Genomic DNA, 17225 nt, shown 5'->3' with positions numbered 1-17225 from the left:
TGTCTTCCCAAGAGATTTAATGAGTCCCATGAATTCTCAAGAAAACAACAATGGAGGTGGTGTTTCTCAAATTCAGAAATTAATAGAAAATAGAAATAAGATGAAGAAAATTAAAGCATAACCTCACAACTTGAACAAATCTCAATTTAATTTAACCTTCAACTGAAAAAACCACTCATGGCCATAATAAATTATAAAAACTAAGCAAAAGTAGAAGAAAAAGAAAATAAGGTGGAGAAGAAGATGGAGGCAGCAAGAGAGGAAAATGAGAGTGAGAGGTAGAATATCTGATTCCTAGGTTTAATGCTAAGAGCCTTTATATAGGCACAAAAAGATAAAATTGAAAATAAAATCTATTATTCCTATCTTATCTCTATCCTAATCTGATCTTTATCCTCATCTGATTGAATTTGATTCAATTTGACTCAACTTGAAACTGATCTTATCCTTGCTTAGGTGGCAAAATCTATCTTATCTCCCCATCGCCTTGAGTTACAGGTTTGGTCAAGATTGTAGCCTCCTTGTAACGACCCGAAAACCGGACCGTTACCGGCGCTAGGATCCAGATCGACTTAAGGTCGCCGGGACTCGTAGCAAGCCTAACATACATCTTGAATGCCTGTTTAATCCCATACATGATCAAGCGTTTACATAAAATTTTAAACTTTTTCATCAACCAAGCTTGACCTGTGCATGCACCATAAACATAAACATAAAACCCCAACTAGAGCCCTCATCAAATGCTCTAGTGGGTTCACATAACATATGTCAAGCTGGTTTCATAATTCATAAAAACATCATTATAACATTTAAGATCATGTACAAAAAGGGGATTAACATACACTAGGGCCAAGCACAATTCTATCCTCAATCTACTTTTAACATTCCATTACAATACTCTAACATATTACAACACATGTCCACAAACTGCTAACTATTACAAAACCAGACTTTACTCTTGTTGACCTCCTGGTCTACCCTGTACCTGCAAACCTGGGGGTTAAGGGAGAGGGGTGAGCTACTAGAGCCCAGTGAGCAGAATAATAAAACATTATATTTAAAATACATGATTTCGTGGAATGCATCATATCACAAACAATTCACAACAAGGATGGACTTGTCACCAATAGTCCTCTACATATCCAATAGTGTCAGGGGCGTAGAATGGGTCTCGACCTGGTCTTTCTCTTAACATAGCATAACATAACATAACATTCCAATAATGCCAGGGGCGTAGAATGGGCCTCGAACTAGTCTTTCTCTTAACATAGTGCCAGGGGCATAGAATGGGTCTCGACCTGGACTTCCATACCATAACATCATCATACCATATCATACGAGTACTAAAGGATCATCCAATACCCATCCACATCATCATCATATTATGCAATGCAACATATTTCATGAATTCTAATGCAAACATCCTAATGTATCTCATGGCATTCGTGATGTATGAACATGTTCAAAACTGATTTATTTACTTTGAAACATAAGGAGTTATTCTAATCACCTCTGGCTGATGCTCTAAAGACTCTGAAGCAGCTATCTCACTGCTGGGGTTCTCAGTTCCTCAGGTCCGAACCTACACAGGTGGACTCGGATGAGGGACCAAACATACATAGATATAACTCTAAACAACTCCCCAAAAACCCCCTAAAACATCATAAAACAATCATGAAAATCATGCAAAGGAAGGCTGAACAGGGCACTTTCGGCGGCCGAAAGTCCCTCCAGAGCCGAAACTCAGCCACTTTCGGCGGCACCTTCGGCGGCCGAAAGTCCCTTCCAGAGACGAAACTCATGCATGTTCGGCGGCACCTTCGGCGGCCGAAACTCCCCTCCAGAGGCGAAAGTCCACTTTCGGGGGCAGAGTTTGGCAGCCGAAAGCTTGCCTCCACAGGCAGGTTCGGCGGCCGAAAGAGCCTTCGGCTGCCGAACCTGAGTTCTTCCAAAGGGCAGAACTCAGCCTCTTCATGCACAATTTGCCTCCCAAACCATTCAAACATGAAATAAGCTATTCTACAACATGCATAAACATACCAACAAGCATATAAGGGTCTCAAACTATCCTAAACCCCAACAACAACACATCAAACTAACAAAAACAGCATACATTGAGCATAAACTCCACATTTTCAACATCCACGTAAACATGCATTTCTATCCCATAAACTTCATAAAACTTGTTTAAAACATGGAAGGAGCTGAAGATCTACTCTTACCTCTTGAAGATCGAGAGGAGAGACACTTCAACTCGGAGGTGGGAGAGATCTAGCCTCTTTGGTCCCCAAACTTCAAAACGCCGTTCTTGGCTTCAAAGATCTTCAAAACCAAGCTACACTTGTTAGAACTAGGAAGATTTGAGGAAAAACATCAAAACCAACCATGGGAGGACATGGACTCACCTCTGGCCGAAAATGGGGAAGAAAACTCGCCCATTTTTTGCCATGGGGTTCTTTATAGGAGCTGACCAGGCAACCTTCGAAAGCCGAAGCCGCCCCCTAAACTCATGCAAGTTCGGCGGCTGAACATGAGGTTCGGCGGCCGAACCTGGATTTTCCCTCCATGGACATTTTCATTCAAAACTTAATTTCTTTCTTACTTAAAACCTTAAAATACATTAAAACATTTTATGAAAACATGATTTTACCCTTCTAGAAATCTCCGACATCCGAGATTCCACCGGACGGTAGGAATTCCGATACCGGAGTCTAGCCGGGTATTACATTCTCCCCCCTTAAGAACATTCGTCCCCGAATGTTCACCAAACAAGCATAACATAGCATAGAACACAAACATACACATAGAACACATAGCACTAACCTTTGAAGAGATGAGGATATTGCTGGAGCATAGACTCCCGTGTCTCCCACGTACATTCCTCTATGTTGTGGTGATTCCAAAGAACCTTCACCATCGGTATTTCCTTGTTTCTCAACTTTCTGACCTGAGTATCAAGAATCCGTACTGGCTGCTCCACATAAGTGAGATCCCCTGAGATCTCAACATCTGGCCCACTAAGAACCTTGTTCGGATTTGACACGAACTTTCGTAACATAGAAACATGGAAAACCAGATGGATTCTCTCCATTGAAGCAGGTAAGTCCAGCTTGTACGACACATTCCCAATCTTTTGCAAGATCTCAAAGGGTCCGATGTACCGCGGAGCTAACTTACCTTTCTTTCCAAACCGAATCACCCCTTTCATAGGAGACACCTTGAGCAATACCAAATCCCCCTCCTGAAACTCTACTTGTCTTATGCGGATATCTGCATAACTCTTTTGCCTGCTCACAGCCGTTCTGATTCTCTCTCTGATTATGGGCACCACCCTGCTGGTTATCTCTACTAACTCAAGCCCTGCTAAGGACCTCTCTCCAACTTCTTCCCAACAAACAGGCGACCTGCACTTCCTCCCATACAAAGCTTCATATGGAGCCATCCCTATGCTAGCATGATAGCTGTTATTGTAGGAAAACTCTACCAGAGGTAGATGTTGCTTCCAAGAACCGCCAAAATCTAGCACACACATTCTGAGCATATCTTCAATTGTCTGGATGGTCCTCTCTGATTGTCCGTCCGTCTGAGGATGGAAAGCAGTGCTAAAATCCAACCTGGTACCCATAGCATTCTACAGACTCCGCCAAAACCTGGAGGTGAACTGGGGTCCTCTATCCGACACTATTGAAACAGGAGCCCCATACAACCTGACAACCTCATCAACAAACACCTGCACCAATTTATCCACAGAGTAGCGACTCCTAATAAGGATGAAGTGAGTAGATTTGGTCAATCTGTCCATAATCACCCATATGGAGTCCAATTTGTTGGACGTTGCTGGTAACCCCACCACGAAGTCCATAGCTATATTCTCCCATTTCTACTCTGGAATTGGTGGTGGGTTAAGCATTCCCGCCGGCTTCTGATGTTCCAGCTTCACCCTCTAACATACTTCGCAGGCGGACACGAACTGTGCCACTTCTCTCTTCATAGCTGGCCACCAATAAACCCTTTTTAGATCCTGATATATCTTGGTGGCTCCAGGGTGAACACTGTACCTGGTATTATGAGCTTCCCTCATAATGTCTCCTTTTATACCCACGTCATCTGGTACACACAACCTACTCCCGTAGCGGAGGATCCCTTTGCTGTCGAATCTGAACTCATCATTCTTGCCTGACTGAACAGTCCTGGCAATCTTCACTAACTCTGGGTCCTCATGCTGTTTCTGAGCCACCTGCTCCAGAAACACGGGTGTCACTCTCATCTGAGCTATCAAAGCATCTGTACCAGACAACTCTAGCTGCAACCCTTCATCAATGAGCTTATAAAACTCCCTCACCACCGGTCTCCTCTCTGCTGATATATGAGATAGACTGCCAAGTGATTTCTAGCTTAGGGCGTCTGCCACAACATTCGCCTTACCCGGATGGTACTGAATTTTGCAATCATAGTCACTGAGCAGTTCTACCCATCTTATGATCTATAAAGATCTCACATTTCACCCCATACAGGTAGTGCCTCCACATCTTAAGCGCAAAGATTACTGCTGCCATCTCTAGATCATGCATGGGATAATTCAACTCATGCTTCTTCAGCTGCCTCGAAGCATAAGCAATTACCCTTTCGTTCTGCATCAGCACACAACCCAGTCCCACACGGGACGCATCACAGAACACTGTGAAGTCTTCATCACCGGTCGGCAGAGCTAACACCGGCGCCGAAGTCAACCTCTTCTTTAGCTCTTTAAAACTCTCTTCACACTGGTCTGACCACACGAACTTCTGATTTTTCTTGGTCAATCTGGTCATAGGAGCAGCAATTTTCGAGAAGTCCCGAACGAACCTCCTGTAGTAACCTGCCAAACCCAGGAAGCTTTTGATCTCTGTCACTGTAGTGGGTCTAGGCCAGTTAGCCACAGCTTCTACCTTCTTGGGGTCCACTTCTATTCCATTTTTCGATACAGCATGCCCCAAGAATGAAATGCTCCTCAACCAGAATTCACATTTGGAGAACTTGGCATACAAGCCGTGTTCCCTCAAGGTTTGCAAAACTGTCCTCAGATGATGGGCATGCTCCTCTGCATTTCTGGAATACACTAAGATATCGTCAATGAAGACAATAACAAAGTGATCCAGGTACTGACTGAAAACTCTGTTCATGAGATCCATAAATGCTGCAGGGGCATTGGTTAACCCGAACGGCATTACTAGGAACTCATAATGCCCATATCTGGTCGTGAACGCTGTCTTAGGCACATCTTCATCTCTGATTCTTAACTGATGGTACCCAGATCTCAGATCTATCTTGGAGAAACAACCCGCTTCGGCTAGCTGGTCGAATAGATCATCGATCCTAGGCAACGGGTACTTGTTCTTGGTAGTGACTTTGTTCAACTGCCTGTAGTCGATACAAAGTCTGAGGAATCCATCCTTCTTCTTTACAAACAACACTGGAGCACTCCATGGTGAGGTACTGGGTCGGATGAAACCCTTATCTACCAACTCCTGCAACTGTTCCTTTAACTCCTTTAACTCTGCTGGTGCCATCCTATAGGGAGGGATAGAGATCAGTCTGGTACCAGGCAACAACTCTATTTTGAACTCTATCTCCCTATCAGGTGGTAGTCCTGGAAACTCGTCTGGGAACACATCAAGAAACTCTCTGACTACGGGCACTGAGGTGGGTTCCCTAACCTGCCTATCAAGCTCTCTCACATGAGCTAAAAACCCTTGACAACCCCTCCTGAGCAACCTACGAGCCTGAAGGGCTGATATCAAACCTCTCGGTGTGCCCTTCCTGTCTCCTCTGAAGACAAACTCGAATCCATCCTGATCTCTGAACCTCACTACCTTGTCTCTACAGTCCAAGGTAGCACCATGAGCAAATAGCCAATCCATCCCTAGAATGACATCAAAATCCATCAAATCTAGAACCACAAGGTCGGCTGGAAGGTATCTACCATCTATAAACACTGGACTAAACCGACAGACTGACTCTGCCACTGATGGATCACACTTGGGTCCACTGACCCAGAGGGGACACTCTAACCCAGAAGTCATCAAATCCACTCTCTCTATGGCTCTCGGAGCAACAAAAGAATGAGAAGCACCGGGGTCTAACAAAGCATACACATCAGAACAACCAATGATGAGATTACCTGACACCACGGTGTTAGACGTGTTAGCCTCCTACTGTGTCATCGTGAAGATCCGAGTTGGAGCTGACGGACCCTCACCTCGGGAACTTGAAGAAGAGGCTGACCCTCTCCCTCTACCACTGCCTTGAACCATGGCTAGAGCGGATGGCTGAGCCATACTGCCTGGAGCTGACTGCTGGGACGGTGCCGTGAAAGCAGCTCTGGGACATTCTCGAGCCATGTGGCCCTCTTGGCCACATCTGAAACATGCTGTTGTCCCAAACCGACACTCCCCTGTGCGACCTATCGCACTTCATACACTGGGGCACCTCTGTGCCTGAGCTCGAGCCACCTCCTAAACCCAGACCTGACTTGAGCTTATTCCAGAACTTGTTCTTCTTTGGCTTACCACTCCACTTCTTACCGCTAGAAGCTGTTGCACTCTGGGAAGAGGGATCTGATTTGCCCCTACCTGGGGTCTTAGAACCTAAAGACTGTGCCACTTGTTGTTTGACAGTTCCCTGTATGATCGCACTAGCCTCCATCTTTCGTGCAATGTCCACCACTGTGTGGAAAATCTCCCTTTCCGCTGCTAGGATCAAGGAGGAATACCTAGGATGTAACCTCATCGTATACCTCCTCGCCTTCTTCTGATCAGTATCATAGGCCTGACCCACATACTGCAGCAACTCCAAGAACCGGTCAGTGTATTCATCAACACTCATATCCTCGGTCTGCCTCAGCTGGAACTATCTGGGAAAGCCCATCCAGCAAACTCATTTGCAAACTCTCCCCAAGACATGTTATCCATTCTGGGTTCCACATAGCTATTAAACCACTCTTTTGCCTTCTTGCATTTCAGAGTGAAACCCGCCATCTGAATGGCTCTGCTATCACTCGCTTCTAGCTCATCTGCTATCATCTTAACCGTTTTCAGATACTCAAACGGATCATCTCCTGTGTTGTACTTAGGAGCATCCAACTTCAAGTAATCGTTCATCTTTACTTTCCTCCTCTCAGATGGGCCAGGTTGCTGTGTGAGGATAACAGGGGCTATTGGTTCTGATGGAGGCGGGGGAGGTGCAAAACTTTCTGGAGAAGGGTCTGCTGGAGTTGGGTAGAAGGGTGAGGGTGGATACATGGGGTACGGTGGATATGGTGGGTAAAACGGTGGATAAGGCATAAAGGTGGGATATGGGTGAAAACTCGGATACTCCGATGTACCCCCCATCAAATATCCTGCGCCCTGAGGAAAGGGCGGATATTGGGGTGGATAACCAAACCCCGAGGCCTGAGCGCCTCCCTGTGATGATCCCATACCCTCCTCAGACATGCCAACACCTAACCCTCCATCTCTTCTCTGGTCAACATCCATCTCTTCCCTCACATCAGACCTTTTACCTTGCTCTGTTTCCCTGCTTTCATCAAAAGACCTTCTAAGGTCCCTTGATGCTCTTTCTCTCCCTATCCTCTGAGACATTGCCCTTGGCAAAGCAGGGGGACAGGTATCCATGCCTTCATTTTCTGGCGGAGCTCTAGTCAATCTAGCAGATCGATGAGTTCCTCTCATCCTTACTTCTGAAAACATAACATGTATACATAACATTAGCATCATACGGTCCATGTGGAAACACACGAACCCTCATCACATACATAACATATCATTAAATGCGCAAATGCACATGCATAAAATCATGGCATTACACAGCATTAGCAAGACAGGACTCAACATCCTATCCTAATGGACATGATCTTTCCTATTGTGCTTGTCCTACTATAACCTCTATCTCTGTGAGCCCAAACACTCTATAGGTCCATTCATAGGAACCTAGGGCTCTGCTCTATAGGTCCGATCATATGAACCAAGAGCTCTGATACCAATCTGTAACAACCCGGAAACCGGACCGCTACCGGCGCTAGGATTCAGATCGACATAAGGTCGCCGGAACCCGTAGCAAGCCTCCTATGCATTCTGTGTACCTGATAATCCCATACATGATCAAACATTTCCATAAAAATTTTGGACTTTTTCATTATCTCAGCTTGACCTATGCTCATAAACATAGAACCACATACTAGCGCCCTCATCAAATGCTCTAGATGGGTCATCAAGCTTGATGTCATCATTAAACATCATAAAACATTTCATTACATTCATAAAAATCATGTACAAAGGGATGAAACATACACTAGGGCCAAGCACAACACTATAACTCTGTAAACTTTACATTACATGACATTACATTATCTCTTTACATAACATAACTTCTTTACATCATTTCTTTACATCATCATGTCCACTACTATTCATACTCTTAGACTTTACCCCTTGCTATTCCTCTGACTTCTTTCTGAGGCCTTGAAACATGGGGGTGAGGGAGAGGGGTGAGCTACTAGAGCCCAGTGAGCAGAAACATAAAAACATTTAAATACATATGCTATTATGGGATGCATCACATCACAAGTAAATCACATCACGGACGGACTGATCCAAAATTCCCTTGGCTCTGTGTCCGGCCCTCAAAGGAGCTCCTCAGGACTTCTGTTACACATAACATATACTCTGTGCCCGGTCCTCATGGGCCTCCTCAGGACTTCATTAACTCAATATCCTAAGGGCTAGTGGATAATACTCTGTGTCCGTCCCATTCACAAGAAACAATGCAATGCGTCATATTCGTGATTTCTAATGCGATACAACCTAGTATACACATGGCATTTATGATGCATGATTCATGCTAAAACTTTCATTTACTTTAAAACATAAGTTAGTTCCACTCACCTCTAGCAACTGCTGATCACCCTCGGAAACAACTAACTCTGGGGGCCTTATTGGTTCCTCGGGTCCGCACCTACACAGGTGGACTCAAATGAGGTACCAAACATACTCTAACATAGCCATAAACATCTCCCCAAAAACCCCCCTAAAACATCATAAACATGCATGGAAAACAGGCAAAGGAAGGCTGGACAGGGCACTTTCAGTGGCAGGTTTGGCGGCCGAAAGTCCCTCCAGAGCCGAAAGTCATGCACTTTCGGGGGCAAGGTTCGGCGGCCGAAAGACCCTCCAGAGACGAAAGTCCCAACCTTCGGCGGCATGTTCGGCGGCCGAAACTCTCTGCCAGAGCCGAAAGTCCAAACTTTCGGGGGCGAGTTTAGGCGGCCAAAACAGCCTCCTCAAGGGGTTCGGCGGCCGAAACTACCTTCGGTGGCCGAACTTGAGTTCTCCATGAAGGCAGAACTCGAGTCCAACTCTCATGCTCAGCCTCTAAAACCTTTCCCAACACTCTAAACATGCAGCCAACCTCTCAAAAACATGCATATACCCTTATCCATGCACATAGGGGCTAAAAACAAGCTTAAAACCCCAAAAACACATCATAACAACACATAAGCATAAAAGGTGCATAAACCCTCTCATGCACAACTCATACAACTCATGCATGCCTAACCCTTTTTCCTCCATAAAACTTACTTAAAACATAAAGGGAGGTGAGGATCCATGCTTACCTCTTGAAGAATGAGAGGATTGATGGTCCAAACTCAGAGATGTCAAGGAAAACCGATCCAAACTCTCTAAGCCTCTAAACTTTGCTCTTTTGCTTAAAACCTTCAAAACCAAGTTAAAACTCTTTAAACCTTTGAAGAAAACATAAAATCAACCAAAGGAGGGCATGAACTCACCTTGGTTCGGAAAGAGGAAGAAACTTTACTCCTCTGCCGACCAAGGGGCCTTTTATAGGTGGCTAGGTTAACCATTTCCAGCGGCCAAACTTGCACCCGCAACTCTACCACATTCGGCGGCCGAACATGGCTTTCGGGGGCAGCAAAACACAGCCACTTTCGGCAGCCGAACCTTCTCTTTTCCCTCCTTGGCCTTTTCCTTTCAAAACTCATTTTTCTTGATCAAAAACCATAAAAACATGTTAAAACATTTTGAAAAACCTTTGTTTTACCCGTCAGGAAGGCTCCGACATTCGTGACATTCCGAATTCCAATGGAAATCCCGCCGGAAAGTAGGAATTCCGATGCCGGGGTCTAGCCGGGTATTACAAATTTTTTGAAAACTAACAATTTAATATTAATAAAAATACAAGTTAAAGCACTATATAGTTTATTAATTTAGGAAGGAAAAGAAATTACTCACCTTATTTTCTAAATTCTTAAAAATTTAGGAGTTAGATACTTAAGTGTTAACTACTTAATAATTATACCCTTTATTTAAAATAAAAAATTTTATAAAAATTCAATTGATTTCTTATTTATTAATTTTAAATAAGAAAATTTTTATTTTTTAATTGAAGAATTCAAAACATATAAGAATTATTTTCTTACAAATAGATTAATCCAGACAAAGGCATAGAGATTTGGTGGAAGAATGATAATTTTTAAGTTGGCCAATAACTCTACAACAAATATAGAAGGGCATAATCTCTCTATTGTTCAAATTAATTAATCCTTCCAAAAGGTGTCTACATTCATTAATCCTTCTAAAAGACATAATCCAGACAAAGGCATAGAGAATAAGTTATTTTATAAATTTCAAAATAATAATAATAATATATAATTTTATTAATATATATTACTCCTTGATATGTATAGTTCGGCTTGGTCGGTTTACTTTATGTGCCTTCATTCAACTTTACTTTGATATGTATTGTTAAATTGATTAGTGTGTTTCATTTGTTAAATTAGTATATAATTAAAGTTGAATTTGTTTATATTTCAAAATATATTTATCATGTCGGTAGATCGTAGATGGATGTATGAGCGACTAGATCAAAATGGCTTTCTTAATTCTGAATTTGAGATTGGAGTGGAGACATTTCTAAACTTTGCCTATGCACAAGTACAGTTTACATGCCAAGATAAAATTCATTGTCCATGTTCTAAGTGTCAGAATAGAAAATTTCAGAATAGGCAAGATGTTACTTATCATCTTTGCAAAAGTGGATTTGTTTGAGGATATACTAAGTGGATTGCGCATGGTGAATATGAACAACTTGAGGAACAGTCTACTGATTATCTTGCTACAACCAACAATGTCAATGATTATAGAAGCATGGTCATAGAAGCAATGGATATAAATTATGGTACAGTTGGAGTTGTTAGTTCTGAAATGGGCAATCAAACCATGGAGCCGAACTTAGAAGTTTCAAAATTCTATGAATTATTACATGGTGCGGATGTGCCATTATGGGAGGGCTGCAATAATCATACCAAGTTATCTGCTATATCTCAATTACTGTACTTAATGTCAGAATTTCACATTAGTCATAGTTGTTTTAATAAGTTTATGGAAACAGTAAAAAGTATGCTACCAGAAGGAAATCTCTTACCAGATAATTTTTATAATACAAAGAAGATGATGTCCACTCTAGACCTTGGTTATACAAAAATCGATGTTTGTGTAAACAATTGTATGTTGTACTTTCAAGAAAACATCGACAGAACATCATGTACAATATGTGGTCACTTTCGATATAAACCAATACAATCATTTATGGGGCGACAAAAAAAGAGACCATTTAATGTGTTGCGATATCTACCTTTGATTCCTAGACTCCAAAGACTTTTTATGTCATCCAAAACTGCTTTGCATATGGTTTGGCATGCTTCTAACCAACATGTAGATGGTAGTATGGTGCATCCTGTTGATAGTGAGGCATGGAAATATTTTGATTGCACCCACTCTTGGTTTGTATCTGATCCAAGAAATGTTCGGCTTGGATTATGTACTGATGGATTCAATCCTTTTGGGCAACGATCTAATCCGTATTCTTGTTGGCCTGTAATTGTTATAGTTTACAATTTACCTCCATGGATGGCAATGAAAAAACCTTACATGTTTCTGAATATGGTAATTCCAGGTCCTAAAAGCCCTGAAAAAAGTTTGGATATTTTTTTGAGGCCTTTGATTGATGAGCTGAAATTGTTGTGGCATGAAGGAGTTTGGACTCATGATGCTAATTCTAACCAAAACTTTCAAATGAAAGCAGCATTGTTATGGATAATAAGTGATTTTCCAATATATGGTATGTTATCTGAATGGAGCACACATGGTAGAATGTCATGTCCATTTTGTATGGAAAATAGTAAGGCCTTTATACTTCAACATGGTGGGAAGCCATCTTTTTTTTTATTGTCATCGTCAATTCCTTCCTATTAACCATCCATATCGAAGACAAAAAGATAAATTTAGAAAAGGTTTCATAGAAAAAACTCATCCTCCTTCTCGTATGGCATGTGATGTTATACAACATCGAGTTAATTTGTTGAGTGATGTTGTGTTTGGAACAGCTGCTGGCAAGCAAACAATACTGGGGTTTGGAGTACAGCATAACTGGGTAAAAAAGAGTATATTTTGGGAGCTTCCATATTGGCAATCAAATTTACTTCGATATAATTTGGATGTTATGCATATAGAAAAGAATGTGTTTGATAACATATTCTACACAGTTATGGATGTGAATGGCAAATCAAAGGACAATATCAAGACAATACAAGATTTGAAAGTCTATTGCAATCGTCCCGAGTTAGAATTGTTGTATAATAATGGTAAAGTTTACAAACCTAAAGCCATTTATTCTTTGAATAAAGAACAGAAACGGTCAATTTGTCAGTGGCTTAAGGATTTGAGATTGCCTGAAGGTTATACTTCAAACATTGCTCAGTCTGTTAGTGTAAATGATTGTAAATTTTATGGATTAAAAAGCCATGATTGCCACATATTGATGCAAAGACTGATACCAATTACATTTCGTGACATATTGCCTAAAGCAGTTTGGGATGCTTTGATTGAGTTGAGTCATTTTTTTAGAGACATAACTGCAACCACACTCACAGAAGAAAATTTGAATATCTTAGAAAAAATATTGTTGAGAGTATTTACAAGATGGAGAAGATATTCACACCCGGTTTCTTTGACTCAATGGAGCATTTACCTATTCACTTGGCATACGAGGCAAAAGTAGGTGGATCTGTGCAATATCGTTGGATGTATCCCTTTGAACGGTAAATGCAATACTAAATATTTATATATGATGTATTGTAAATAAATGTCAAATAAAATAACTAACAGTCTAATTATTCTTTTACTAGATACCTCTTTGACTTTAAGAAAAAAGTCAAAAATAAAGCTTCTGTTGAGGGTTCAATTGTTGAGACATATATTATTGAGGAAATTTCATCTTTTTGCTCACACTACTTTGAGCCATCTATCTCGACAAGGCTAAATAGAGTTCCAATAAATGATGATGGTGGACATGTAGAACCTATGGGACGCCTTTCGATTTTCACTCATGCAGGTCGGCCTTTTGGGCATTTGGATCATGGCAGAATGTTGTCAAATGAAGAGTATCGCGCAGCACATTTATATGTGTTGTTGAATTGTCCTGAAATTGATCCGTTTATTGAGTAAGTGATTTAAATTAAGTATTAACATATTAATGGTAAAACAAATTATGATACAAAAAAAATAATTTTTTTTGTAGGATTTTTTATTCTCATTTACGAGAAACAATACCAAATATCAGCGATCAACAAATTGAGCGAATGCGAGAGCAAGAACTGGCTAATTGGTTAAAAGACTATGTAAGTATTGCAAGTGATGATTTTAACATGTGCATTATTGTTGACTTCTAACTTAATGTTTCAACATTAGGTGGGAAGGAAAGAAGTTGATAATTGCATTTATCAAATAGCTCAAGGGCCCAGCCGAAAAGTACAATCATATAAAGGATACTTTGTGAATGGATTTAAATTCCATCGACATGATTATGGCAGATAGCGAAAAACATTAAATAGTGGTGTATGGGTCAAAGGAAGTTGTTATAATGAATATGAAAGCGATTACTATGGCTTGCTGAATGAGGTATTAGAATTAGAGTACTTTGAAGAGGGAAACAAGATAATCATTTTCAAGTGTGAATGGTTTGACACTAATAGAGGGGTAAGAGTCCATCCTCAACATGGTCTTGTGAAAATCAATGTCAAATTAAGGCTAGCATCATCTGATCCATTTATTTTAGCTCAACAAGCTCATCAAGTTTGCTATATTAAATACCTTAAAATCTATAAAGTGAGAGTTGACTGGTGTGCGGTTTTCAAAACTAAAGCTAGGAGCACTTACAATATTGGACCTTCCATGGTTAACATCAATTCAAATGAGCAAAACTATAGTGATGTTGCTTATCAGGATGATGATGTCTCAAGACCTCAAGAAATTGTACCAACAACCGAACTTGATGATCTCACAATGTTACTTGATTCAAGTATTATAGTTGAGGTAGATGTTAATGAATTGCAAAATGTGCAACAACCACTTGGAGTGGTGGAAGAGGAAGAGAAAGAGGATGAGGATGAGGATGAGAAAGAGGAAGAGGATACTGAAGAGTCAAATGACGATTTAGAAGTTGATGGTGTTGATAGTGATGATGATGTCAACTTAGAAGATGATTCTGAATGATACATTGTAAAGTATATCATATTTTTATATATATATTCATAGACTTAATATTTGATTATGGTTTTCTATATTGTTTGTATTTATTGTTAATTTAAAATTATGAACAATTATTTTTTCAGATGCCTCGAAGAGCAGTATCATCTAGAGATAGAGGACATAGCTAGCAGCTCTCTATGAATGAAATAGATGAGGCAGTACAGGTACAAGAGGAAACACAAGAGCACACTCCACAAGCATTGGGGGGCAAGCAAACGCATCCTTATCATCATCAGTTCGAACTAGAGGTCCGAACTTGGGACATCCTATCAGATGGTACAACAAATTTATAGATTAGTATTAAATTTTATAAACATAGTATTATAGATTTATTTTAAATTTTATGACCATTGTTAAGTATTATGAATTTATTTTAAATTTTATGAACATTGTTAAATATTATGGATTTATTTTAAATTTTATAAATATTGTTAAGTATTATGAACATTAATTATAATTATTATGAATGATGTTTGATTTATATTAAATATAATTTTTAATTATAAATTATTTGATTATACAGGAAATATCTAAATAAAAGTAGGAACTTATTTTTTGTGATTGAATTTTAATAGATTAGCGACGGATTAGCGACGAATTTGTGAGAATATTCATTAAAATATGTTAATATTTCTGACGGATTTCCGATGGAAATTTTCCGTCGCTAATTATTTCCGACAGATTAGCAACGGATTGTTCATAGATGAATTTGGAATTTCAGACGGATTTAGCGACGAATAGCGTTCGTCGCAAAAATTTAAGATAGAATTATCCGTCGAAAAATCCGTTGCAAATTTATCCGACGACTTTCAGATCCGTCGGAAATCCGTCGCTACTCTTTCCGACGGAATCTTGATCCGTCGGAAAAAATTAGCGACATGACTTTAAGCGACGGATTTGAGTCCGTCGAAAATTCGTCGCTGAAAGTTTTAGCGACAGATTTTTTACTATCAGCGACGGAAAAATCCGTCGCTGATAATCTGTTTTTTTGTAGTTATAATGTTCAAACTTATGATTTCTCGATCTCTAAGTAGACTGATAAATTCAAATGATATTGATCACACTATCAATTCATTTGAGCATGCCCATGCATTTCTCAGTCTCACTTATCGAGGGGCCAAGAAGATATCTCTCTCAGAGAGGGACAAATCCTATCTTGATTGTTCATTATCCTCTACATAATTTCTATTATGTTCAATCATAACTGTAACGATCCGGAAACCGGACCGCTACCGACGCTAGGATCCAGATCGGCTTAAGGCCGCCGGGACCCGTAGCAAGCCTAACATACATACTATACAACTGGTATAATCCCATACATGATCAAACATAAACATAAAAACTGTAAACTTTTCTTTCCTTTACCAAGCTTAACCTGTGCATGCATAAACTCATAACATAAACCCCACACTGGAACCCTCATCAAATGCTCCAATGGGGTAACATAACATACATTAAGCTTGGTTAACATAAAACACCATTAAAACATTTACTACATCATGTACTAAAAAGGGATTAACCAAGCCTTAGGGCCAAGTACAATACTAATCTATGAACATAACTCTACTTTACGTTACATTATATCATATTATCTTACAATACATTATATCAAATTACATTACATGTCCACTCTAAAAACTAATCTATTACATTACATGCCATTAAAATACATTACATTACCTTCGGCGGCCGAAAGTCCCTTCCAGAGACGAAACTCATGCATGTTCGGCGGCATCTTCGGCGGCCAAAACTCCCCTCCAGAGCCGAAAGTCCAACTTTCGGGGGCAGGGTTCGGCAGCCAAAAGCTTGCCTCCTTAGGCAGGTTCGGCGGCCGAAAGTCCCTTCGGCGGCCGAACCTGAGTTTATCCAGAACTCAGCCACATGCACACACAAGCCTCCCAAACCATTCCAAACACTCAACACAAGCATCCAACCTCTTAAAAACATGCATACACACTCCCACATGCATATAGGGCATAAACAATAGTCTAAATCCCCCACAAACATCACATAAGCATACATTGGGCATAAAACCCACATAAACCCTAACATGCATATCTACTCATACACGAGCATTAAAACTTCTTAAAACTTACTTAAAACTTTACTAAACATGATGGAAAGCAAGGATCTACACTTACCTCTTGAAGATTGAGGGTTGGTGCGATTCCTAACTCAGAGGTAGGAGAAACCAAACTCTTTGGGTCTCTAAGCTCCAAAACTTCGATTTAAGCTTTAAAACTTCAAAACCCAAAGGGAAACTCATAAAAACCTTAGAAGATTGAAGGAAGAACATGAAATCAACCAAAGGAGGGCATGAACTCACCTTAGCCCGATAATGGGGAGAAAACTCGCCCATTTTTCGGTCTGGGGGCCTTTTATAGGTGGCCGGTCAACCACCTTCGGCGGCCAAAGTTGCTCGCGCAACTCCACCACGTTCAGCAGCCTAACGTGCCCCCTAAACCAGCCCATGTTCGACGGCCAAACCCTTGTTTCTTTCCTCACTGCTTTCGGAGGCCTAAAGCACTCCCGAAGCAGCCCTATGTTAGGCGGCCGAACTTGAGGTTCGGCGGCCGAACCTGG

The 17225-nt window shown here is 40.7% G+C and overlaps 1 protein-coding gene across 1 annotated transcript; it reads left to right on the top strand.

Moving 5' to 3' along the window:
• Positions 1-10880: 10880 nt before the first annotated feature.
• Positions 10881-14606, top strand: LOC110624235. Its single transcript, XM_021769345.2, has 8 exons — positions 10881-10988; positions 11115-12174; positions 12440-12822; positions 12960-13153; positions 13241-13555; positions 13675-13732; positions 13803-13862; positions 14013-14606. Exons 1-8 carry the CDS (start codon positions 10881-10883, stop codon positions 14604-14606), a joined length of 2772 nt encoding a protein of 923 aa, XP_021625037.2.
• The last annotated feature ends 2619 nt before the right edge of the window (positions 14607-17225 follow it).

This window comes from Manihot esculenta, chromosome 10 (genome assembly GCF_001659605.2).
Source record: "Manihot esculenta cultivar AM560-2 chromosome 10, M.esculenta_v8, whole genome shotgun sequence".
Taxonomy (NCBI): domain Eukaryota; kingdom Viridiplantae; phylum Streptophyta; class Magnoliopsida; order Malpighiales; family Euphorbiaceae; genus Manihot; species Manihot esculenta.
Note: the sequence above shows the minus strand (reverse complement) of the source record. Positions and strands in the feature narration are given on the sequence as shown.